General features: G+C 39.9%; 2 protein-coding genes across 3 annotated transcripts; both read left to right on the plus strand.

Moving 5' to 3' along the window:
* The first annotated feature begins 13,818 nt into the window (after positions 1-13,818).
* On the plus strand, positions 13,819-17,704 carry RIMOC1 (RAB7A interacting MON1-CCZ1 complex subunit 1). Of its 2 annotated transcripts, XM_074812433.1 has the most exons (6): positions 13,819-13,933; positions 14,523-14,623; positions 15,012-15,158; positions 15,554-15,685; positions 15,883-15,997; positions 17,276-17,704. In XM_074812433.1, exons 1-6 carry the CDS (start codon positions 13,825-13,827, stop codon positions 17,563-17,565), a joined length of 894 nt encoding a protein of 297 aa, XP_074668534.1. In that variant the 5' UTR covers positions 13,819-13,824; the 3' UTR covers positions 17,566-17,704. The 2 variants fall into 2 exon arrangements, with proteins under 2 accessions (XP_074668534.1, XP_074668535.1); XM_074812434.1 differs by lacking the exon at positions 15,554-15,685.
* Positions 17,705-17,829: 125 nt separating this feature from the next.
* FBXO4 (F-box protein 4) lies at positions 17,830-25,867 on the plus strand. The gene is made up of 7 exons (XM_074812432.1): positions 17,830-18,062; positions 18,195-18,430; positions 20,099-20,319; positions 21,277-21,352; positions 21,878-22,056; positions 22,949-23,124; positions 24,168-25,867. Exons 1-7 carry the CDS (start codon positions 17,877-17,879, stop codon positions 24,255-24,257), a joined length of 1,164 nt encoding a protein of 387 aa, XP_074668533.1. The 5' UTR covers positions 17,830-17,876; the 3' UTR covers positions 24,258-25,867.
* Positions 25,868-26,419: the final 552 nt, after the last annotated feature.

Here is a 26,419-nt window from a genome sequence, read left to right on the forward strand (position 1 = left end):
GGCTCCCACAGACGACAACTTAGGTGCGCCATCGCAGATGTCTCCCTGTGAAGTTAAAGTGGCTGAAATTTCTGTCCTATCACTTTGTGACCGAGAACTAACATCACGAGAATTAAACTAAGGACAGAGGCCTTGAATGGTTAAGTTTCCAATGCGTAGCCCTCAGGGTGAGCCAGGCTCCAGTAAGCACGTGGTCTCCACAGGGAGCTTGGATGCTATGTTTGGGTGGGAAAATGTTACTAGAATAGATGTAGACTTGTTTAAGCAGCCGCGTGATGTGAACTGCTGGCATTTCTGCTGCTGCTAGAAGGAAAATTCAAAGCATGCCTCTGCGATTATTTACGCTTTCTAAAAATACCCTATATGATCAGTGCATGCTCTAACAATGCCCGATGGAACCGAAGGATTCACAGAAAAATGTGAGAAGCTGTTTAGATGCAGGAAAGGGGAAATTCCCCTCACACACTTGACAGCGAGGTCACACTTCTTGCAGGTCACGATGCTCCTCATCTTGTTTCCAGGCTGCCTCCAACGCAGTTGCTGGCCTCACTATACTTAACCACTGCAGTATGAACACACAGCAGGACACTTTACCACAAGGAAGCCAAGGTTTTAAAAGGGTGCTGCCAGTCTCCAAAGTGTTTGTGCACAAACAGTCCAATTTATTCAGAGCACTGGTCCAGCCTTGCAGATGCTGGTCTGTGCCCCTGCCATGCCACTCTCTTACTCATTTTAAAAGGTGGTGGTACCTGGAGTTACAGTTCACATAACAGACAAACCTTGCAGATGACAGTGAAGTTGCTGGAGACGCCTACAGTGTTTTGGGTTGTGTTTTCTTCCAGATACTCACCCTATTTAGCTAGTCAGTTAAGTCTGGGGCAGTTCCAGGCAGTTCCAGATACAAATTACAGGGGCTTAGTGAACTGAAAAACAAAGTAATGGCATAGCTTGTATTCTTCCAGGACTAAGCAGCAGCAGCAAAGTTTTTTACAGGACTGGATTTCTGAACATCAATTCTACCTAAATTTCATATAGATATGTAAATAAGTCACATTTCCTTTCATGAAAAAATTTCTCTAAGCATTAAAAACCTTGTGTAAAAGAAGTTTATTATCTTCAGTTCAATAATATCTTCCTTCAAACCAACAGTGTGCATTCTCAGACTTATCAAAGCGTTCACTCTTGACTACGTGTTACATACCCAGCTAGCACTTATTTTGCATCGCTCTGGACTATTTGGGACTCCAACAGCATTCCTCCTTGCATACTGGAGGAAGAGGGCTAACTGCATGCAGTGGGTATAGTGCATGAATATTAATTCCTCCTTGGAATATCTATTATGCAAAGCTGGTAATTCTGCTTATTTAAATTATAGTTTCTGATCTAGGAAATTAGAGAAATATAACTTTTCCTTACCAGGTGCTATGGATTATCTAAACCCACAATTATTCCAAAGAAATTGTGCAAAGTCCACATGCTTGGGACTGCAAGCCCCTTTTGGCTTAGAACAGCTTCAAACGTAACTGAACAAGTAGATAACATAATTTGTTCTGGAGTAGTTTATAAACGGTAGTGGATCACCTACTTTGTCTTAATTTTTAAGATGTCTTAAAGCTATTCATACAACAAGGACTACAACTAAACAGCCAACATGAAACCAGTCTCTAAATGATCAAGAATATTTTTAATATGATCTTATTTTATTCACTGAAGTAAATCACGTAACTGGTAGCATGCAAGTCAAACACTTCAATAGCACTTACAAATGAGTAGTGGGAGAGTTTTGAGCCCTTGGTGCCAAAAACAAGTCAGCAGGTAGGCATTCTGGAGCTACCACAGGTTAATCATTATGTACACCGTATAAAACCAGCTTACTTATACTACTACCAAGCATAATAAGATGTCAAAGTCAGCACTCCAATACAGTGAATTAATATTTCCCAAAGAAGCCACCACCAAGTTAGCAGATAGGCAGGCTATTTTTATATGTTTGGTTTACCTGTACAGGGGGAGGAACCAGAACTCTGAGATGAACAACTTTGTTTCTAGACAAATGTCTTAAAATTTGTTCATATTGACCCATATTTTAGCTAATTAAAATTTAGCAATTTGTGTTTCTTTCGGATCCATTTGAATTTGACAAGAAAATTCAGTTATTGAGGCATGAAAATCGTATGTGGAACCACACAAAAGGGAAAGCTCATTAAACTATGCAGCAACTGGAACACATACAGAACACCTAAACTTATCTCCAACATGTTAGTAAGTCCCAGTTCTGAAACAAGAGGTTGGTGTTTAAGTAATTTTGAGTATTACTCAAAATACTAAAGTATTTTTTTTATTAATCATTTAAGAGCGGTTGAAACACATCTTTGGATAAAGTGGAATGAACCTGATTCCCTTGCTATGGGATGGAAAGTCAAGAAAATTGAAAGACTATTTCATAGCATGTACATGTTACTGCAAGAATGGAGTACTACAGGGAAAACAAATAAAGGAAGGATATAAAACTCATGATACAGACCTAAAGGCATTAGATAATTATAAATATATTCCAACTAAGACCATAAAAATAATTACAAGCTTCTGTGCAGTATGTTTAACAATTTTAAGATCAAATCACAGCTTTTACAGGAAATATATTTAAGTAGGGGAAGACAAAAGAGCTGTCACCTGCATCACCAATGATTACACTAGTAAGCCATGTGAACTTAAATATTCAACTTATTAACAAGGTTCCACTGAAAGGAAGGTCATTACAAAGAAAAATGGATATTTACAGGTCTCGTGAAAACTATACATGTTAAAAAATTGCAGGGATTTGGCAAAAGAAAGTTCATATCTAATTAAATATAAATACCAAAGGGAAAATTAAATTGGAAAACAAATTAAAAAAACAAAAAATCCATCTTCTAGACACTTATAGAAATGCAAAGCAAATGTCAGAACCACAGAGCCAAGATTTTTGAAGGAAACAACCTGTGGAGCTGTTGAGGAATCCCTTTGCCAGCTAACTCTGGCAACATTTTCTCTTCACAGTCCTGATCTTAAGATCAAAGGGGCTACCAAACTATGAAAGGATCCTGAAGCTACATAATAAGGAAGAACCAACAACCCTTTGGTAAGAGCAGTTCTTTATCCCTGAAGGAACTCTTGAGCAGAGAATAGAAAGTCAACTATTTTTGTTACAATAAATGTCATAGCAGAATATAGGAGCTCAAATAATTAAGAAAATTTAAAAAAACCTAACTGGATGAGGAGGTCCACATTGTGAAAAACAATCTGGGAGGATATTTTTTGTTTGTCTCACACTAGTCCAGTTTCCATGATAGCAGTCTCATATTTTAGGCAGGATGCCCTACTTTCATATAAACAATACAGAAGTTTCTATATCATGTCAGACTATCATACCATTATTACAAGCTAAGATAAGCAGCTATGTAGAACTTCTTAGAAGCCACTGAACATTTTATTCTTGGTCAAAATTGGAGATTAAAGGTTTCTGCAGCAAATTATTCTCATATTAACCTTGACAGCACTGAGGAATACACACTGAAATATCAGCAGTTAAATCTACAATTATTAATTCAGTTCGGTACACTTAAAAATACAGAACTTCTTTCTGTCCACTGCAAATGCTGCACCTCAATTCAAAACCACAGTACTTTCAAGGTGTAATTATACAGTACTTAAAATTAAGTTGTCATTTTTGTTTAATGAGAACCACAAAGTCTGTTACTCAGCATGATCCCTGGCACTTCTATTCATGTTCATATATTGCATATTTAGTAACTGTCATCAATACTGTCTAAATCAGTTAAGTGTAATAACCTGCAACAATGACAGTCAGTATGTCTACTAGTTCTGGAGAAAGGATAAGTGACTTATCATTCCTTTACAGCAGGAATGAGGCAAAAATACAGCAGATATTTGCAGACATCAGCTGCACAATTTCCATATGTTTGTGTATTGATACTTATGCAGGCTGGTTTAAATTCTTACTCAGAAAACACTACTAATCTCTTCTAATTTTTGTCAGGAATTTTTGCTGCAAGAATGTGACAGAACAGGGAAGTCTTTTTTTTTTTTTTTTCCAGCGCTTGCCAAGCTGAAAGAATGAGGTTATTTTACATGCCATACCAATAGTGTTGTAAAAGAGTAAAGGTAAACATAACAAAAGAAACAGAAAAAGAAACAATAAACTAAACAGGAATTTCTGTCACACTGCAAGTCAGTTCATGTTTGGTAGCACTACTGTAACAGGCTTTTCCAGATTCTGCAATGCAACATTACATTAATAAGCTGCAAAGGGTACTTTCAAACAAACCTCATCAGCAACAGCATGTACTTTAAACTCAGAACCTAGGAGGCCTACTGGTGAAGAAATCTTTTTCCTTGTATTTGATACACAGCTTACAAAAACAAATACAGAGCCTTAAGATGATAATGCAGAACTCTGTTTATAGATGTCATACACAGCAAACAAATCACACCCACACATACCCCACCCCATACCTCCCTGCGGCTAGTGCTGTACAATAAGACTACAGGACAGCCGCCAGAGCTGGAAATTAAGAAAAGCAACACCTGCCTGCCCTGCAAGTTTCACCTCTAACTCTGGTTTCCTCTTTGAAACTTGGACTTTGCCATCCATTTCATGGGTGTGAAGCTTAATTGGCAAGCACCATTTCTTAGCTACAAGACTCTAGTATGCAAACTCACGTATGCAGTCCAAGCCCTTGTCATTAATTTATCATCCACTGACTAGGGAGCCAGTTCCCTCTGTGCACTGATAAAACCAAGTGCTGGTCCATTCTCATCTGAATTGTTTTGCCTAGTTCTTCTAGTCCATCCAGCTGTTGGAGGAACAGCTGTCTGGAGTTTAGAACAGCTTCCTCCCTACAGAAGGCAGCTTATCAATGACTTGTATATTCTCAGTGGTCTAAAACTTACACATCTAATACAAAAAGCAGACAGCCATTTCCTGTGACATTTCATTTCTCAGTCACAATCAAATGAACAGAAGAATTAGTAAGGAAGGTAACAACTTTTACCTGGGATATATGCCAAAATCTGAAACTTTTGTTAAATTTTTTGTAAGGTGATTTAAAATTAACACCTACCATTCACTTGTCCATCTTTTTAAAAGGCCTCTTAGAATCAGTTAGTCTTAGCATATGGGGTTTTCCTTCAGCTGTCCCCTGTTTTTGTACCTCTGTCTGATTTTAAACCTGGTTCTACAAATACATACTCAAAAGGAGCTTGGAAGCCTGCTAAGCCTAAGCAGCAGGTTCCCTGCATTTACAAGCACACAGCTGCTCGTTGCAAAGCTCTCAGGCCTCTTGCTCTCAATTTCATCAGCTCCAAATGTCTCGTCAAAGATCCAGAGGGTTTGTTTCAGGGGCCAGTTTGAAGCCATACCCTAACAGTTCACTGAAGACTTCTGTAGTCTACTTTTGGCGTTTTGCAGATCTTCAGGAAACACAATCATTTCAGACTAACGTCGCTACCATGAAACATCCCTGTTAAAAACTGGACTATGCTGAGCGCACTGGTGACAGTCCATGGCATCCTGCTGAACTCTCAAACTGAAAGGGCTTCAAGGAGTTTGACATTTGTCTTCCTCCAGCACCAATGTCCCTCCTCACTTAAGACTAGTAGGCCCCAATGAGGTGCTACGTCTGTAGCGAGTTTGGCATAGAGATCTTTAGCAGTTGTAAACAGAAAGACTGGGTTGAAAGTAATTTCTATGGAAATTGCTAAAAGGGTCTCAGATTCCCACATAATTTTAAAGTACCTTTGGAATGTATAATTCACATGATTCTAGATTATTTATCCAAGTGTTAAATATGATGCTTTTTGGCTGTCGTGCATTTAAATTGTTAGTAAATTGAAGCAAGCGCTTCCAGAATTTCACTCAGCTCGCAAGTTATCCACAACAGAAATTAAAGTTTGTCAACAATCTTGGATTTCCTGTTTACCTCACAGGGTAAAACCTTGATTACTATTATCATGGTTTGCCACTCCAGCAGTTGTGCACTGTAACAGAGGAATTACCTCTGACAAGAACAGGTCTTCCAAATCAGTATGCTTATATTTATTTTCTTACACCTTTGAAAGATACGGTATTTGGTTGAACATAGGATCAAGAGGGTACTCTCAGCAGTCACACTCCCAGGTAGCAGCTTTACAGCAAGCTAACCAGAACGCTGCAGACACTTCACATCCTACTGCATGCTTAATGTACAAGAAACATGGACTTCTTGCCCTAGCAAGGACAATACATGCATTTGCATGGTTGAACATTCAACCATAGTACAGGAAAAGGAGTGGGGAGGCTTTTAACACAGATGAAGTTCCCAGTCATGTTCATCTGAAAGATACACAAGCACAACTTGAAAGGCAGCATCATAAAGAGTGGGAAGAAGGGGCAAGAGAGCAGAGCAGCGTTTAAACTTGCACTCTTCCAAGAGAAATGCTTGCCAAACTAGGACAGGACACCTTTGCCTTGCATTTTCAAGTACACGTTGCTTCTTATCCATCTCATGATCCTTTTGGGAATGTTAGTTTGTTTGTTTGTTTTTTTTCAAGAGAAACCCCAGAACCGGAAAAGCTTTAACACTAAGTGCTACATAAATACAATACCCCAATTAATAGATTTAATTTTGCTATAATCCAATGGAATTAACTGTATAAAACCTCTTACAGTGGTATAAAACTTTACTAAAAGTCAGATGAAGGTTCTCTGAGAGTACATTACACATTACAGCTTTGGAAGAAAGTTATAGTCTCATCTTACAGCCGTCCAGATCAGCTTGGTGATTCAACTGCAGACTAGGTCTGTGGAAAAAATGGGCAGCATTCAGTCAGATAAGTGAGCTGACCTTACACACCAAATTATCGCATGACTCTAGGATTAATACAATTAAAGATGGGAACATGCAGTTAGGGGTATGAGTCTCGTTACTTGTTTGACCAAATGATATTACTTCTGCATTAGCTAGAAGTCGACTGTGAAGTAATACACTAAATTACATACACAGTAATCTGTAACAGTTGGGTGAAAATTGCTGTAAGCAAGTTCTCCCAGACTGACACATACAGGAGCCCATTAATGAGATGTGACAGGCACAAGCATTCTCCTGGATGAAGGCATCCACAGTACATACCATTCTTTGATCATTAACCATATAATAGAAAAACACAGGTTTCCTTGCCTGTTGCAAGTAAACTGTTTCATTCCATTACAGAAGACTGTACACTTTATACTTGCTTTTTAAAAAGAAACTACTTGACCTCTCCCTCAAGCAGCAAGAATCAGTTCCTATTTGTCGGTCTCTAATGCTCCCTTCTTCTAGGGAGGTCACTTTAGAAGAGAGCAGTTCCAACATCAAAGTTCAGTGCATGCCACTTCTAATAACCAAAAACCAAACTGCTAAATCATCTTGTATTTTCAGAACCTATTTAAATGCAAATTGGGTACCATGTTGTCCCAGTTGCAGGTGACCACATTGTAAGAAAGCAGCTGGTTTATATTTTGTCAGGGCACCACCTGAACTACACAGAATAGAAAGCAGGTAGAACAAAGAACGGTCATGCAAGACTAGGCAAACAATGACACACCTACAATATCTACTAATAGTTGGCACTCACATGCCTCTCCAGAATAAATATATTTCACATCTATTGACACAAAGGTAAAATTCCATTACAGATCAGCCTTATGTCCTGATCTAACATTTGGCATCCATGGGATGAATATCAAATGCTCTGACTTTGATATATTTCAGACTAAATACATAGCCTTATTTTAAGAGGCCTGACTGAATTTGATACTTCCTTATTCAATGCTATGACAATATCCCTGTGACACTGAATTCTGGAAATCATTTCATAGCGCTTAATCCTGTGAAGATGGAGGAAATCTCTGGTAACTATCTTCCACTTTCTTAGCACTAATCTGAAGAAATTTCAGTTTTACAACCCCTTCCCTGATAACTGCAAAGACACACAGTGGAAGAGAGAACGTGTGCCTCCTTTTGTGAATCCAAGGAACATTTGAAAGCTAATACCGTAATATTGACCATCTTTCTTACAGATATTATTAGATACAACAAACTCGTGAAGCTCACACACAATAAATAAAGACCCTCATTTAATAGTTTCTGTGCATAAACACAAATATTTTTTTGCTTATTTTCAAGAGCAGAAATATTTGATTCAAAGAATACAGTGAGGAAAGACATGCGAAGGACCAAATACTCTATTACACATTTTAATAAATTCAGTTTCCCTCGAGTATTTATATAAACAACATTTCTTATAATCCTCAACTAACACAGTTTATGTGCAAGTCTGACATCTAAGACAGAGTGCAACAATCCAGTTGTTACTGAGGCAGCTCTGACCAGGTGAGTTACAAAACCGACTGAAACTGGCACATCCCTTCATCACCTCTTTCCTCACTAAAGCTCATACAAAATGAAACAAGATGGATGTGAAGCAGACTTCAAATTTATTTTGAGCAAACTTCTATGACTCAAACCCACAGGAGACAAGCATGACTAAATGTCGTTAATACATATAAATAAGTAAAAAGAGCAAGTACCTTGGATTTTTATAAAGTGCTCCTTAGTTACTAGAGGTACACCATAACAGAATACATAACAGAAAAGTTTCATTTCTAAGATAGCTAAATCAGCATAATGCCCACCACATGTACACAAATTCTGATCAAATCCTGAATTCACACCAACACCCAATAAAATGGAATTTGTCCCTAATTTAGGTAGTTAAGCTTTTGTACACTATCAAAGTTTGTAACTTTCTTAAACAAAAAAACACCAGAGAAGTCAATTCTCATTTTTTTGCTAACAAAAATATACCATTACTACTTAACATTTTACAAATATATCCCTAATTTAAGTAATTTACCAGAGATTAAATAAATCTGTGAAATCTATTGCACAGCTGAATAAGCCCATCTCATCTTTCCTACGTCAACTCACATCTCTCAGTTATAATTACCGTCTTAAATTCAGAGACAGATGTCTAACACTTAAAATACCTATAAAAATTTATGAGGATCATACATTATTCATGCTTGCAAAATAAGGGCATACACTTATTCTTGAAATCATAGTAAGTCAGTGTCATTCTAAGATGCTGTACCAAATGCAGTGTTATAATTTATCCCCGGTTCTACGGGACTTGAAGCAAGCTGCCAAGTACATCTGTATTAATATCCGTGATGTCTTCTCTGTTCATTTCAAAGACAAATTTTGACCACAGACCCTAAAACTGTTAGAAATCTGCTAGATAATGCATAATGTCTGACATATTTTGAGTCTTGTTTGATCAGGTCCAATCTAGTTTTTCCATGTCTGTCTTTCCATTCAGTTTTTCCATTACTAACTACTTCCACCTCCACACTATTCCCAAAAGGATATATTTTTTCCCTTTCTTCTTTTCCTCTTTTTTCCTCTTTTTTTTAAAAACATTAATAAGGCTTAGTAACTTCTGGTCAGACGACTAATTTGCTGAAAAGAAAGCCTCTTTCTTCCAGCTTTCTTCCTAGAGATCAAAACAACACAGAATCAGAAGGCTGAGGGGCACCCTCATGGCAGTCTACACCTTCCTCACGGGCGGCAGCGGAGCGGGAGCTGCTGATCTCCTCTCTCTGGTGACCAGCGACAGGACATGAGGAAACAGAAGCTGCATCAGGGGAAGTTCAGGTTGGACACTAGGAAAAGGCTCTTCACCGAGGGTGGTCGGTCCCTGGAACAGGCTCCCAGGGAAGTGGTCATGGCACCAAATCTGTCAGAGTTCAAGGAGCGTCTATACAACGCTCTTAGTCATGTGGTTTAGCTTCAGGTGGTCCTACGAGGAGCAGGGAGTTGGTCTTGATGGTCCTGATGGATCCCTGACAACTCAAGATATTCTGTGATTCTATGAACATACACGGTTCACTTGAACCCAAAAAAATTTCTCTTGGCTACTTCTCCAAGAATTAGTATGGGTTCATTATCACCTCACTTAGGTGCCATAGTTCAAGAAAATCTGCACAACCTGCACAACTTAAAAGTTCTTGAAGCTGCTAATAATGATAAAAATGTATCAATCATTGCTGTGCAAAGCTGCTTTCTCTAGACAATTCTATATTTTCAATCAAAGCTAAAAACATTTTCCTACTTTGGATAATACTAAATATACAGATGAACAACACAACAACACAACAACTTGTGCTTAAATATTGTTTCTTTAACTTTCAGAAATAAAAGATGTCACAGAACTTGTAAAGCAAAGGTAGATTATCTATATCCAAGACATTAGTTGTTCTAATATGTTCAAAGTTTTCAGGTATTCAGAGATGTCAGGCTAGCCCAGTTTCATAGTTACATACATCAAGACAGTTCGTAAGTGTTGATGAAATACCACAGGGCAAAAATAATTCCAAAGTGTATAGTTGCAACCAGTCTGTTTGCTAGCAGCTTGCAAATTTACACACACAGATCTCAGAAAGAGTATGTGGTTTGGAATGAAAGAAGCAGCAGAATCTACGGTAGCAATCTACAGAATCTACCTTACATTCACACCATGTATACATACATGCGCATACACACAGAGATATATTTATGTATAAACCCAAAATAACAGCAGAGTTGTGGCAATGCCATATTCTTGTCTCCGAAGGACAAAATCATCACAGCTTTCCCCCATCCACCAACCACAACTGTTTACACACCACAACACCTTTCCTGTTGCGCTTCCACCAATTTAGGAACAGAGCCTGTCCCTACACAGCCAACACCTTACGCCTTCCTTTATTAGTGCTAGGCACCGAAAGATCACAAATCCCACACAAATCCCTTCACCTGAGGGTGTACTGTAACTATTCCCTAAAGTAACTCTATGGAGCAAGACAGTTTCTTGCTTCAACAGAATTTATGTTAAGTTTCACCCAGAAAAAGTGTTTCTTCTTAAACATGGAAAATTTCCAGAAAAATACTGGATGAAACTTTATCTCTGTGTGAAGCTCTGAGAATTTGAATTTTAAGGTTTCCCAGCCCTGGAAAGAATAATGAGAGATAGCAAACCCCAAATCAGGCCATTCTCTTTCAAATATCTCGCAATGATATAATCCAAACAGGTTCTGTAATAATCCAAAAGCAAAATAAATGTAAACCGAGGTCACTGTTCCCTCAAACAATCAGACACCCGGTCTTTTACCAGTCTTCAGACCAAAGCACTTTGCAAGGTGTGGGGAGAAGACTAGCACAGTAGCTCCACAAACTATGAAATGCAGCTTGGGGTTTAGTGCCAGAGAGAATACAGCTTGAGAAAGGCGTGGACACGGGGCTGTTCAGAGGCCACTCCAGCCAGGAGCAAGGTAGAGCCCAGGGGGAGGCAAGGGCTTGCCCACTGCAGTGAGGAGGCAGCACTCCACCCCAGCTCAGCCCAGCTGCTCCTCCAGGCTCTGCAGTCTCTTGGGTGTTTGCCATTAAGTCCTGCCAGCCCTGTTCCTTGCAAACAAGCTCCCAACAGGGAGTATATAGGGTATAAGACAAGAAAAATGCTTGAAAGCCACTAGAGATGTCTTCTGCTATTTCATGGCAAAATCAGGTTGGGAGGGGGAAGTAGATAAATTTTAAAAACCCACTGAAAATCTGTCAGGCCCTCTTCCTCAGAGAAGTGGACATCACCTCCTCTTTTTAACAGTTGTAGCAGCTTCTATTTTACCAGCTTGGTATTAACAGAAACGCACCTCTTCCATCTCAGCCACTGATGAGAAAGGTCAAAACCAGATTATTTAAAGAAAGAGTGGATAACAATTTCTGGGAAAAAGTCATTGCATAGACATCTAGCATTCAAAACAGATACAGCTAAAGTAAGCTGCAGCAGTGCCCGAAGCACGGAAAGCAAAAAAGATACCACTTCCTTTATCAAATGAGTCAGAACACAACAGTTTGGGGGGTTTGCTTTATTTGGTTGTTTTTTGTTGTTGGTATTTTTAAATTTTTTTACAAGAGACATCTTGAAAGCTGGATGACATCTCCTTCACTATTAAGGGCTAACCCACCTGCCCCCTTGACTAGTTCTGAAGAAAGCAACTAAGAAAGCAACACAAAATCATAGATGGGTATTGAAATAGAGAAGAAAGGACAGGACCAAGCAAGCAAAGGATCTGACGAAGGGAACTCCTCAATGCACAGACATTCTTCAGTCCCAAAACTGACAACATGGGAAGTGGTGTGTTTCACTTAAAACACAAAGCACCATCTCCTCTACTCTCAGGTATGACATGGTTAACTACCCTAATACTTTTGGTATTGTTAACACAGCTGTTCCTTAGATGAAAAATTTTATCTGGCTATGGACTACACAGGAATAAATTGCAATACTTATGCAACCAAAACATTAAGAGATTTCTTCTAGAAATCAAACTGTTTCTTGAAGCAAGCACAATTTTGCCTTTTAGGTTTTACGTTTTTGTTGTATTTGATCTGTTTGGCAACTCTTTCCTAAGACATAACACATGCAACAGCAAAAACATCTGTGTCTGTAAGTAGACAGCTTTTCACTACCTAAAGTACTCCAGTAAATGACACTTTTTTCCTTTTTCCTGTTTTTTTTTATTATTATTATTTTTAGGTTCTTTGGTGGGACACAGGCACTAACAGAATGAACTATAGCTTTTTCAAGATATATGACTTGAAAAAGGGAAAATGTCTTTAGTGAATTATTCTTTTAAGATAGTCAGGCTAACAAAATCCAGAATATTGTTTGAGTTCATGACACATTACTTCAAAGGATGCTGAGGTATTAGCTTTCTCCAGGCACGTAAAGAGATGGAGAAAGCTAGAGAGGCAATATAGTTAAATACAGCATTTTTGTTACACAACATAAAAAATTTGATGATTTGCTGTGGGGTGGTAGCAAGATTTTGTTAAAAATTAAAACTTAGTTTTTTCCCCTCATAACATGCAAGATATTTAGCACTTCTGAAGTTCATGAAGTGTGCTATTCAAAGTTGGTGAAAAAACTGGAGCACAACTCTTATTCCTCTAACCAAAGGTGTGTGGTTTCAAGATGATTTAACTGTAATTTCACAGTTGTACCTCTACATGTCAAGTAATTCAATACTAATTCAATACTAATTCAATACTAAAATATAAAACCACCAATAAAGATGTATTTATTGAGAAAAAGTATGGTTTGGGTCTTAAAAAACCTTGCTGCCTTTCAGTGTTTCAGTGCAGTTATTTCACAGTGAGGCTGGGGAGCGCCCTTTGATGGGAGGACACAGGGACACGCTAGGGACTCTCCCTGGGGACCCTGACACAGATCTGCAGAAGCCATAAACGTCTGTTTCATAAAAGAGCTTTCAAGTCCCCACAACACTGAAGCCCCAGCCTGCACTAGGCTTGCCCCAGCAGGCCCGGCTGCCGTTCCGCCGCCTGCCCGCTCAGCCTAAGGCAGTACTGGGAGGCCGGCGGTGCCCTGGTCCCCCCGCTGCCTGGGCCTGGAGCTCACACGACGCCAGTGACGCCTCACCCCGGCTGCGGGGCGCGGGGACGGCAGCCCCGGCTCCGGCACGCCGCGCTGCCCGCTGCCCGCTGCCCCCGGGCCTCCCCGGCGGCCGCCCCCCTGCACCCGGCCCGCCCGGCGGGGCCGCGGCCGCACACCGCCGGAGGAAGCGCGGCCCCTCAGCGCCCGGCCCTGCTGCGCCTGCGCGCCTGCCCCGCCGCGGGCGGGCCCGCCCTCACGGCCGCCCGGAGCCGCCGCCGCGTAGCGCGTAGCGGTGCGCGGTGGCGGGCGGCGGCGATGGCGGCGGCCGGGGGTGCCGCGGCGGGCGGTGCGGTGTCCGCGCTGCGGCCGCGGCTGGCGGCGCTGGGCCGGCGGCTGGCGGCGCCCAGGGGAGCGGGCGGCGACGGTGAGAGGCCGCGGGAGGGAGAGAGGGAGCGAGGGAGCGGGGTTGGGCCGGGACGGGCCGGGTGCTGCCCGGCGTCCCCGTACCGCCCTCTGCTGCCGTCGCGCTGCGCGGCATCGGCAGCGCTGCGGGAGCGGGGCTGGGGGCGCGGGTCCTCGGCTCCGGGGCTGCTGCTGAGGGCTCCGCCTCTCCCTCCTCCAAAAAGAGACTCGCCCCTGGGGCAGTGCGGCTGGCGCGGCCCAGGCCGCCGTCCGGAGGCTCCGGCTGGAGACCTTTCTGTGGAGCAGGGCGGCTGGGGCCTCAAGCGTGTACCTGCGCCTTAGCGAGCTGCGCCTTCGGTACATGACTTCTTTACAAGAGAAGTGTGTGGAATTGGTTCTGAAACATCAGACCATAGCCATGAATGCCCTAATTTAGTCCTGAAAGGTGTAGCCTAACAGGACAACGGGCCTGTTCAAATGCTGTCTTACTCAGCTGCTCTTGCAGATACCGCAACAATGGATTTAAAACCGTACGAAGTGTAAAGGGAGAGTAAGCAAGGCTCTTGCTGAGTGCTGTTCAGTGCTAAGGAAGCGTTGTGTTCTTCCTTCAGATACCTTCTTAGCAAAGGGCTCTGCTACTCTGGATAAATTGAAGGACCTCTGTAACGAAGGGAAAGAACATCCTTCCATGCTTTTGCAGCTCTATACGCAGGTAGTACCTTTAAAGCATTAAAAACTCTCATTGTGTAGGGTATGGGAGAGGATTGGGCATAGGAAAGAGAATATAGCAGAAAGGGATTTCTGTTATTTGGGGCATCCCGTGAACATCCATGAAGTGCAGGGCTGCTTTTGTCTGGATTAGAAGAGAACTTGGAGTCGACAGTAATTGTGCTGGTACTGCAAGAACAGAATGGGTTTTGAGTTTACATTCACTGTCAACAATCTTACCATACCTTTAACTTGCAGCTTATGTAAACTAAATGTTAAAAATCACCTTAAAAATGTAATGTTTTGTAAACCATAACAAGTTTGTATGCTGCTGCACAGCATTTGATTATTTTGCTGGTAGCATTTTTACTTTCTGTATCTTGTTTTCATAGGCTGTCTTAGACATTACATATTTTGAGGAAAACCAGCTTGTGGATGTAGATTTTCCGGAAGAATCTTCCTTACAAAAAGTTAAAGAACTTATTAGTATTCTTTCAGAACCGGAAGACCTAGTGAAGAAATGCAACATAAATGAAGAAGTGAGTACTAACATTATTCAGCCAGAAAATTAATTATTTCATTATCTAAAAATAAAAAACCTGAAAGAGGATAGTAGTAGTTGTATTTTTGATGGGCAGAATTTAAGATATTTTGAAAAATTTTCAAGTCTTACTTGTATTTAAACAGTGATTCCTGAAAATATTTTTTCAAATAACTTGTTGCGTGCTCAGAATTCCTCTTGCTAACATTTCATGATTCCACGTGCTTTTGGCAGTTTAAATCCAAAGTATTATGCTTGTGTCTGTGACTGTTGCTATTAAGTATAGCCTCTGAAGTTTGAGACAATATAATACTGTTTGCATGTGTGAGTGTGTATATGTGTAGTTCAGATGTTTTACTTTTGGGTTAGCCAGTTTGTTGGATTTTATTTCAGCCCATCAACATCCTTGGTGCAGAGCTGTTAGAATGTCTTTACTGGAGAAAAGGCGCCCTCTTTTATATGTATTGTCATACAGCAAAAGAAAGGAGCAAATGGCTACAAGAAAACATTACCATATTTAAAAAGGTAAAGGAGATTAAAAAGTTTTATGAGCATGTGAATACAGTTTTAAAGTTTGATTCTTCACTTTTAAAATACAACTTTGTGTTTTAAATAGGGTTTTGGGAAATTCATAGCGAGAAGTATTTCTGGCTATCATTAAATTAATCAGAACTTATCTAAAAGGTTGGGGTTTTTTTCCCTCGTTTTTTAACTGTACTCAGTGTCTTAATGATGGAGTCCATTACTTGATGAAGATGCTTAGCTTCAGATGCCCTCTTCAGCTAAATGAAGATGTCTCACTTCAGGATAAAGACGCAGCTAGATTACTCAGTGAAGGTAAAAAAAAAAACAACTCCAAAACCCTCACAACCCACTCTTCTTAAAAACTACTCCACTTATGGAATGCTTTATTACATATTTTTATTTGACTTCATTTGTATTCAAAAACTGGCACTTTTTAGGGGGGGAAAAAAAAGAGATGAGCTGGCAACTTTCCCCCCACCCTGCTTCTTTTTGACTCATGGATTTTAGGAGATGGCAGTGCTCATTTTCTCTTGTTTTTGAGTGCATTAGAGGAAAGGGAACTGAGGTCATGGGTGTTTCAAGCACAGCATGTGTGTTTTACAACCATCCATTTGTCAGTTGACAAATGGTGAAAGCACAGATACGACTGTGATGTTCGCCTGTTGGTCATCCTGTTTAGATCCAGGAGAGCACAGATAGGAACACAGAATTACTGGCTTCATACAGGTAGCAGGTACATGCAGAATTGGTTAGATTTGGCAAACTTCTTTCTGTCTCCGCTATATGTATTTTTATGTAAGTTGCATCACTGTAGTACATTTACCTGAGGATCTGAGGCTGCATCAGTGTGATGCAGGTAGGGTGATTGCAGCAGGAGGGGATTTGTAAGGTAAACCAGCTGGTGCTGAGGACATGATGTCCACGCTGTGCACACTCAGAACTATCTCTACTCTGGCTGTGGGGAATATGGAGCATCTTGCTTAATTTCATCTGAAAGTGGCATTGCTCCAATTTAGCTCCACAGTGAAAAGCCAAGTTCAGTAACTGATGGGTAGATGTATTTAGCAGGATTTTTTTTCAGTGACCATGGACACATGTGGCTTTCTATTCAAATACTGAAGCTGCTGCTGCTTAATCTGAGTTAAGTTGATGCTCAAACAGTATCTTTTAGGCTTAAATTGTGGGAGGCACAGAAGTATCCTAAAATAATATAAATAATCATGCCTGCGCTTAATGGATGGTAAAGAAATACTGAAATTCTGTAAGATAAATAGGCAAATGCAATTATCAGAATAATATTTATATGGCAGTCTTTGAGATTTAGGTATTATGGAGTAATGAGCAAGGTCTTGATCCAGATTGTCCTCTAGGCAGTGTCAGTCATCTCATGGTTAAAATCTGGTTTTTTTGGTGTATATCTTTAATATATATTGCCTTTTTGGAATACATGTTATATTGAATATATGAAATAATATACTGCTTTTTTGGATTTTTTTTTCCAGTGTTACTAAAAAAAATATTTGAAGTTAACAAGCCATGTACTTGCTTATAACAGAGCAATAAAGTACTTGATCTAAATTATTTTTGCAGGTATATTTAGTGACACTCACTTATTGGCAATGATGTACAGTGGAGAAATGTGCTACTGGGGACTGCGACACGGTGGAGAAGGGAAGCAGGAAAGCCTCGAGACAGTAGCTTCCGTCTCTAACAGTGACCTGGGCTGCAGATCACAGTGCGTGTTGCTGGATTTCCGAGAAACTGGCAAGAACATGTTAACGAAGTATGTGGCTGTATGTGAGGGACCTTTAAAAGGCCAAGGGTGGAACACATCAACGGCCAAACAAATGTTGTGCTACTTCGTGAAATCCCACCACTAAAATACGCTGCTTTGGCTGTGCTGGAAGAAACCTTGTGCCCCAAGAGCACGCTTAGGGAGGCGGTCTGTGCTTCAGTGTCCCACCGTTCTTCATATCAAAATGTATACTTTTCTTGCATTAAAAACACGCATTCAAAGAACTCCTGGTATACGGGTCCAAAGTCTAATCCAGTATTTCTGGGGTGGGAAAAAAAAAAAAAGACAAAAAGACCGTCTTGTAAACTGTCAGGCGAGGTTGACTCTTTCCCCGCCCAGCCTCTCCCGCCGGCGCCGGCGCGTTAACTCCGAGGGGCGGTGGCGGGGCTCGGCGCCATGGCGGCCGGCGGAGCGGAGGAGCGGGGCAGTTTGGAGGCCGTGGTGCGGGGTCGCCTGCGCCTCCTCCGGGAGCGCTGGACGCGGGGGATCTGCGAACGCGGCGGTACCGCCGCGTTCGCGGATCCCCCGCGTCCAGCGCTCCCGGAGGAGGCGGAGGAGGTGAGCGCCCTGCAAGCGCTGCCGGTGAGCGGGGCCCGGTCGCGGGGAACGGGGGTGGAGGGGAGGTAGGGTGTGGATAAATCTCGGCATCCCGCTTCTGGCATCTTCACTGCTTAATTCCTGAGTCGTTGAACCGCTGCTCTCGACGGTTTTCAGATCGACGTGCAGCTGAACATCATGTCGTTCCTCTCGCCCCAAGATTTGTGCCATTTGGGAAGCACGAGTTGTTACTGGAGGGCGGCTGTGCAAGATCCGTTGTTGTGGAGGTATTTTCTCCTCAGGGATCTTCCCTTTTGGACATCCGTTGATTGGAAATCACTCCCAGATGTGGAGATTTTTAATAAAGCGTTTTCAGAGGTCAGCAATAATGCGCTGTACGATTACATGGCAGCGTAAGTATCTTCATATTCTCTTACACCGCTCTCTCTACAGCAGTAATACTCAGCCCACAAGCATGTTTTATATTTACAGCAATAATGCTGTGCTGTAAGCCGCTGCTTAGGTATTGATGTGACTCAGATCCAGTGTTTATTTTGGAAATACAATTTCCTGTTGTTTGGCAGTTTGGTCAGCTCTTTCTGTTTGGAATTCAACAAGAATGTAAAACATTGTAAAAAAGTCAAAGCTTATATTATAAAAAAGTTAAAGCTTTTTGTAATCTGCATCTCCACTGTGCCACAGAAGTACAGTCATCTCAGAAGCTGTGTGTACCTTTGATCTTGATAAAAATGTGTTCTTTGCGCTCAGTACAATGACAAATGATTTCTTATTCTAATAAAAGTACTAAGGAGTCTTCAAACTACAGCAGATAGAATGAATCTTTGTTTTTTTCATCGTACCTGGAAGACCTAGGGGAAAAAAAAAAATTTTTTTTTGAATGTGCACAGAATAACAAATAGTATTGATTTAGCTTTGATGGTCAAAGGCCGTAAGACAAAGACTGGTTTCAGCTAGTGTAATTGAAAAGCATAGCAACACTCATAATATGTTTGGATGACTGAGAAGAACTCTTTAAGCAGATTATTCTGTAGGGTTTTTTTAAAATTTCATTCAATTCCCATAACTAATTTGCAGTAATTTTTTTTAATTTGCAGTTAAATTCTCCAGAGATGATTTCATGATACTGTTGCTTCATATAAGTGCACTAACCTCTCCAATCTCTGTACCCTTTATCCCCACTTTACAGACGGGAAGGATGGACCCTGAATTTGAAGTGCAAAATATCTCCTGATTTTAAACATCGGATTTAAATCTCTCTAGGTCTGAATACTTCAGAGCATCAGCTATGTAAAACCACCTGTCACTGGTTTCTGTTGTGTCTGTGAGCACTCAATGGTTTTGCTGATCTCAACTGAAGTGTCTCAGTTTGGGTGTAGAGGAGCACACATTTAATGTTTCCTTGAAGTGTTCTGTCCAGCAGCAGCCTACCGTGACCACAGAAGCAAAGACTGAAGCTGCTTCTCTGGGATGTCTTGTCACTTGTATGACTGTTACTTCTTTCCCTTGGTTCCCAAAGTCTTTTCATGCCTTTTAGCTTCTGCATCAAATGAGCACATAAGCTTGCAGACAGCACCTGTCTCCCTTCACAACAGGCATTCTCGGTGCCTACAAGGGAAATGGGCCTTTTCAGCACCCATTTCATAGTTAATAAACACAGCAGAGGTCTAATGAAGGTTTGAAATGCACTCAGAATTCTCATAGTTTTTATATTGTATGTGACTCATAAGCACTGATGTTATTTTACCAGTATTGTGTGTTCAGCAAGGGTGGGGGAATTTGTAATTTTATTTTATTTTGTTTTTAAAGTGAACTAAAAGATCCATAGATAGAAGTTACTAAGGTCTAAAGAGTCAGTATTTGGATTTTGAGAGGACTGATGCCTTTGCCTGCTTTGTACTGGTGCTTGAAACCATGAGTTTGGAACTTTATGATTTTTGACCCGTGCTTGAGTTGTACTGGTAACAGCCTGAGAAGTATGGGACCTAAATCAATTTATGTTGTGTGGTTAATACCTCTTTTGTATTTTGTGTTTAATTTCTAGTTGCGTCTATTTTACACAGATATAAAAAAAGCTGTCCTCAGAGTAGAAGAACTTTGAAATCAAGCCGTCCCCGGTATGGGACTGTGACTTCCTTTTTGCAATCGCTGGTCACTCAGGCAGAACCTCGCTTTGCTATGTTTGGGCCGGGTTTGGAAGAGCTGGATGACTCTTTAGTGCAAAAGATGATGACATGCCCAGAAATTCTGCTAGTAGCTGGCCTACCCCAAAGACAAATTCATGGTAATGCTGTTTGATTTTTGGCTTTTTTATTTCATAAACAGATAGAACATGAAAAAAAATTGGTGGGAGAAATGGAGAAAAGGGATGTTTTTTTCTCCCCTTGAAACTCAATAGCATAATGGTAAAAAACCCAACATATATTTTCTCTCTTTGTATTCAGAAAAATAAATGCAATGGACATTTGGATAAAATTACAGCTGTAGTGAATTTATGACTAAATTTGCACCATGTCGAAGTGGTCACTTTGCTCCTCATATTTCTATTTTGATACTAAATTCCATGTCACACCTGCTGTCATAATGGATAAATGCAGACAGAACGAACTTTAGATACTGCTTGCAGTAAGTGGCTAAAAACACCTGTGTTTTTATACAGGAAGTCAAGACTGGTCATTTATATCATTCAGTCTGGTGGTGTCAAATGTGTAAATTACATTTAGAAGAGTTAGAGGAGCAGGGAAAGGATTTTTTTTCAATGTTTAAAAACATTTATTACCTTTTAACTAATGTTTGTTTCAGCCCAGCAGAATTAGAATAATTAAATTGTATTTACAGAAAGTGTGAAAATATGATTTCTTAGTGTTATCTTTTTTCTCTTATGTCATTTTCAGTGCAGCTTGTCATAAACACACTAGAGTCTTCGCTATGCCAGTTTCTAATAAATACAAGTCTTGTTCCTCTCTGACTTGGATTTCTAGGTTCCAGTCTAAGTATCAGAACTATGGAAATGCCTTGTTTTCTTTTAATACTGTTGAATTGATTTTAATTAAATTAATAGTCTGATCAATTGGAGCATGTATAAAATTTCATTGTAAAAGAATAAATCTGCTACCCCTAACAGGAACACCTAGGCTTGGATATATCCATTGTATAACAACACTGGAATTTTCAGCCTATCACTTACTTGTATTCAGTAACCAGATAGTTGTAATCTCATATATTCATTTTTTCCACGTAGGAATTGGATCAGGAGTCAGTTTTCAGTTTAATAACAATCAAAAATTCAATATTCTGACATTGTATTCAACCACCAGGTAAGATTTGTTTTCCACAAAAAAAAAAAAAAACAACCAGTTTCTTGGTTATTTCATACTTTTCTTCATGTTTTTGTCATGTGTTTTTTTAATTTGTGCATTCACATGCATGGATATCCCTTTTCAACTGAAGCTTCAGTGCATATCTTCACTTTTTCTTTCTCCAACTGCTAAATTTTCACATGGAAGTAATAAACCTTTTCCAAACCTTATACATAGGAAGTGTGTATGACGGGTAACAGGTTTTTCTGTCCTTCTTGATACCTTGATTGATTCCCTTTTGAAACACTATATAAATTCATCCTGGGGTGTATTTTCACATACATCTTGCAGATTGCTAGTCATCTGTGTACGTACACTAGAAAAGAGGGGGGTGTGGGAGGGGTTGGTGGGAAATGAAACACTTCTGCTGACTCAGGCCATTCTCCTGTCCCTTTCCTGCCCTTTCCTGTGCTGCCTAGACTCAAAATTGAGTTTTTGCATTCTCGATTAAACTGACTATTGAAATAATAAAATATCTTTCAGTGTGGAAAGGAGGAGAGCAAGAGAAGAGCAAGCTGTTGCTGTGAATAAGATGTTCTACCAGGAAAACAGCATAGTAGGGAATCAGCAAGCCGTGCACTACAGTGTAATAGCTCAAGTGAAAAAGGTGTGCGAAGTAGTTGATGGATTCATTTATGTTGCTAATGCAGAAGCTCATAAAAGTAAGGGATTTCTCTTTATTTATTCATATTTTGTGAATGATTCGACTGTCATAAAAGATTGCAAAGAATATGCAATACATCAAAATCCACATTCTGATTCTTTCAAAATCTGCTTCATTAGTGCTATTTATTCATGGCTTACCCAGTCGAAGAGGTCCCCTGTCCTAGACACTCTTCCTCATCTCCCTTTGACGGGTTACGGCCCCTTCTTTCATATATGGCGAGTACTGATATGGTTGCTGTCTAAGCTACATGTGGGAAATGATCCGGATTTAAAAAAAACCAAAACCCTGGGCATGGGTAGAAGAAGCCTGAAATGCATTGGTGGTGGTGCAATAGCCTGGAAACAGAACCTTCACCAGGAAAACTGCAGTAAAAGATGCAATTAGTCCAAATCAGGATAGTTCAATCAGGGGATAATGCAAATACCTATTAGGGTAATTATCTTTATGGTCATCAACTTTAAATGAAGGGAAGTGTCTAGCTCAGAAAAGAAAAGGGTAAAAAAAAATGTGAAGGGATATACTAAAGAGAAAGGTATGGTCGGTAGGGAAGGGCTGCTGATGGTACAGCGTGAGTGTTTCTTAAAGGCTTGTTGCAATTTTGATCTCTGTGAAGTACTTGGAAAATGCTCTGATGTTAAGGACTGGAATAGGCTACCTGTAAAATCTACAGAGATCTTTTAATAACATCTTAAGTGTGACGTGAACATCTGTGTGACATGAATGCAGATGATCCAGCCTTGTGATAAGCGGAAATAGTTAATTTGGCCATGTCCCTTCCAGCCCTCTGTTTCCTCACCTCTGAAATCTTAAATATTTGAAAAGTAAAAAAAATAAATTTCTCTTTGGGATTTGCATATGTTTAATATATATTAATGATTGTTTCATAGAGCATGATCGTCAAGAGGAACTAGCTCGTATTTTGGCAATGATTGATCCAGCCCTCGGGCCTCCAAACAGACCTCTGCTAGTTTTGTCTTGTGTCTCTCACGTTGGTGTGAAAAGAATTCCATGTGTTTACGTGGCGCATCAGTTGCAACTCAGTCTGCTACGTCAGCCCTGGATGGTACTTGCTTTTAAACCTTTATTTTCTATTTCTCTGTGGCTTAAATTTAATTCAGGGTTATGGTAGTTCCTGAGCTGTACCTACCTAAGCAAGTGTGCAGCTTTCAACACTAGTACGTGAGCTCTTCACTGAAGTGGAGAATTTAGTTTCTCCACTCCTCTAAGATGAAGCATTAGCCTATCTGAACGTAGGGGAGCTTGAGTGGCTTGCCCAGGAGCACACAAGAAACTTCAGATAGAGCCAGAATGTCAGGAAGGACAAAATGCTGGTCTTGAAGGTTTGAGTAAGGAAGCTTCAGTTAATTTAGATCTATTTCCTGAGTCATGACCCACAGCCCTGGACACAAATAGATTTTTCTGCTGTTTTCAGGAGACTATTAATTGTTACTCACTTGACATGATGGATTGAGTTTTTGACAGTTTTTTACGTGGCACATGAGATCCTGAACCTGTTCTTTTATGCTTGTCAAGCACGGTATATATCAGTATGGTCAGTCACACGTTATTTTTGGCAATACTGCATAGCCCAAGAATAATACTTAATCAGAAAAAACAAAATCCTGATTTGAGATAAGGCCTTTGTTTTCATAAGGAAAAAGTTTACAGGGTTTTTTAAAAACATACCATTTATAATTGCCACTTTATAATACGTTACAAAGTCTAAGAATTGGTAATATGCATTGAATTCTAAACGCAGCAGCATTCTGCTTTAAGAGTTACAAGAAGAATTTTCAAGTAGATTCTCATCTGTAAAGTAAGTATAATGTTCCAGAATAGCTAGGCAATGATTGAGATAAAATTCACCTTGATACTAAAAGGCTTTCCTAGTAGCTCTTAGGATTCATTTTGTAAAGAATAGTGTTTTATTTTTTGTACCTTACTCTTAAGAAACCTTCTCTGTCTAAGGGACTTTTAAACCAGTGATAAAGATTTAGATTTGATACGAGTATTTCTGTCTTTAAGGATAGACATCGAGTGATGCTAAAATGCTGTTAGATCCTGTTACCTGTATCTCTAATACATTAGCTTTTTTTGTTTTTACAGGTGCAGGACACTGTAGCTGCAACTTTAGATGGATTGTTAAATGGAATTGAGTGGCTCCTGGAAGAAGCAAATTGTAAAAATGCACAGTAGTGTAAATGTGCATTGTTTTACTGTATAGAGACTTTGGTGTTTTGCAGTTAGAGGAAGTGAGAATCTTGTCCTGACAGAACACTGTCTGAAGGAGGATGTAAAAGGCAAACCTGCATATATTTCACTGCACATACTTTAATAATTAACATTCTTCCAACTGTAGTCCTGAATTAGAAGTACAAGTAGGATTGCCTAGATTGCAGCAGCCGATAAAGAAGTCTGGGGGGACAATCTGGGTGTTTCGATTTTTTTCTTTCTTTCAAGCTGGGGCCTTTAGGGCATGATCTTTTCTCACTATATGTGATAATCTAATCTCTTCTCTAAATATACCTAACACTAGCTTAGTTTATCAGCACAGCCCTATGGCATGCATCACACATTTAGTAAGTATATTCAGTGGAGATCTTGACAATGATGGTTCCCAACCAAAGAAAATGTACTGTATGCTATACAGTAGTAAGTTGACAGAAAGACAGTATGTGCTTCAAAAGATTAAATTCCCCTGTATTTTTTCCAGAGACAATGCCTAGACAAGAAATAGCACCTGTGGAAGAATTGTCAGCCCAGAAGCAAAGAAACTACTGTGTATGAATTGGTTATTTCTTGTTTGTGATCTTACTTATTAATCAACCACTAAAGACTTCAGTATCTTCTTTTGCTTTCTGTTGCAGTGAAATTATTAGCTTGAACTGGACATACCTCTGATGTCATGAATAAATGTTGAATCATTAGTACTTCAGGACATTTATCAAATAGATAGGACCTGTCAGTTGCTCAAATAGTTGTGGCCATTTGCAGATGTGAAGTGTGCTTGGCTTGAAATTTTCTACACAGTTGCAAATATTTTTATAAAAAGGGAAACAACATTTCAGAGCTGGAATTGCATTTTCTGTATTGACGTAATTTCAGACAGTCCTAGTCTTCCACCTTTTAAATGTTCCTTTAATTATTGGATGAAAGATCAGAAATTTCCCTTGGATTTCTTGCCTATGCATGTATTTGTTTTGTTCTGCTTGTTTGGTTTTTTTCCCCTCTCTCTCTCTCCATGGAAATGCAATAGTCTCACAATTTTGGTACCTAGATAAATGACTACAAGGTGCACATTCAGCTGCAACTGCCCTCAATCTGGTATATGTGTGTGATGCTCAACACAGCTATGTCAGAAACATTCCATTTGAGACTTTTTTTTAATGAACTATGACAGACACGGAAGTGTCTTTTTTTTTCATCTTTATGCACAATTAACTCAGCTTTCTAGACAATTTTGTATGTCTTCTAATCAGGTCATATGGGAGCTTCAAGGGAAAATCCATGGGAAGCTATACTATCATAATTCTGTGGTTTATCTTTTTTTTTTTTTAATGGGATATGTGTGCTTTGCCCTTTAAAATAGAGAAGACACAAAAGATTTATGAATATCTGGGGAAAGTTCCACGCTTTGTGACTAGGTGTATGTGACTTTCCTGCTAGTCATAATAATTCCGTAATGATCTATCTGTAGAGGGTTGAATGAAGTAACGTGTTGCTATGTTAGTTACTACAAATACGTTTTTTTTATGCAAGATCCTCGTTCTGCTTTCTTCATAAGGAATAAATTATTTTTTAAATAATGATATTTACAGTCTTTCTCTGTGTGTTAAGCCCCCCTGCATGTGTGCACACAAACACAATGTCTGCAGTCATGCTGTCATAGCAGGTAACAAATCATGATGTCATCATTAGTCATTAATGAACAACGTTATTGTATATTATCTCTTTAATTATCAGATATTCATTCACTGTCATTTTAAAAGGTCAAAATAATGTAGGGAACATAATTTTTCTTAACTTAAAGAACATCAGTTATATTAACTTTATGATAACATGAAGAATTAAGAATTAACAAGTTTTAAGGATGCAACCTAGGAAACAAACAGTGGGAATTAGAAGTCCGTGTAGCCACAGAGGTCCAGCATCATAGGACTTGCAGAGCTGTTGGTGGGGTAGCTTGCATGACTGAGTACTGTGGTGGATCAGTACAGGCATGGAAGATGAACGTGTGTGTTGTGCAGTGGAACAGCTGAGATGCACAGAGGTATGCTATGGAAGAGACGAGCAGCCTGCTGAGAATTCATATGCTAAATAGTTGCAGAGATGCACTGTGAATTGCATTTAGCACTACC

This window comes from Strix aluco, chromosome Z (genome assembly GCF_031877795.1).
Source record: "Strix aluco isolate bStrAlu1 chromosome Z, bStrAlu1.hap1, whole genome shotgun sequence".
Taxonomy (NCBI): domain Eukaryota; kingdom Metazoa; phylum Chordata; class Aves; order Strigiformes; family Strigidae; genus Strix; species Strix aluco.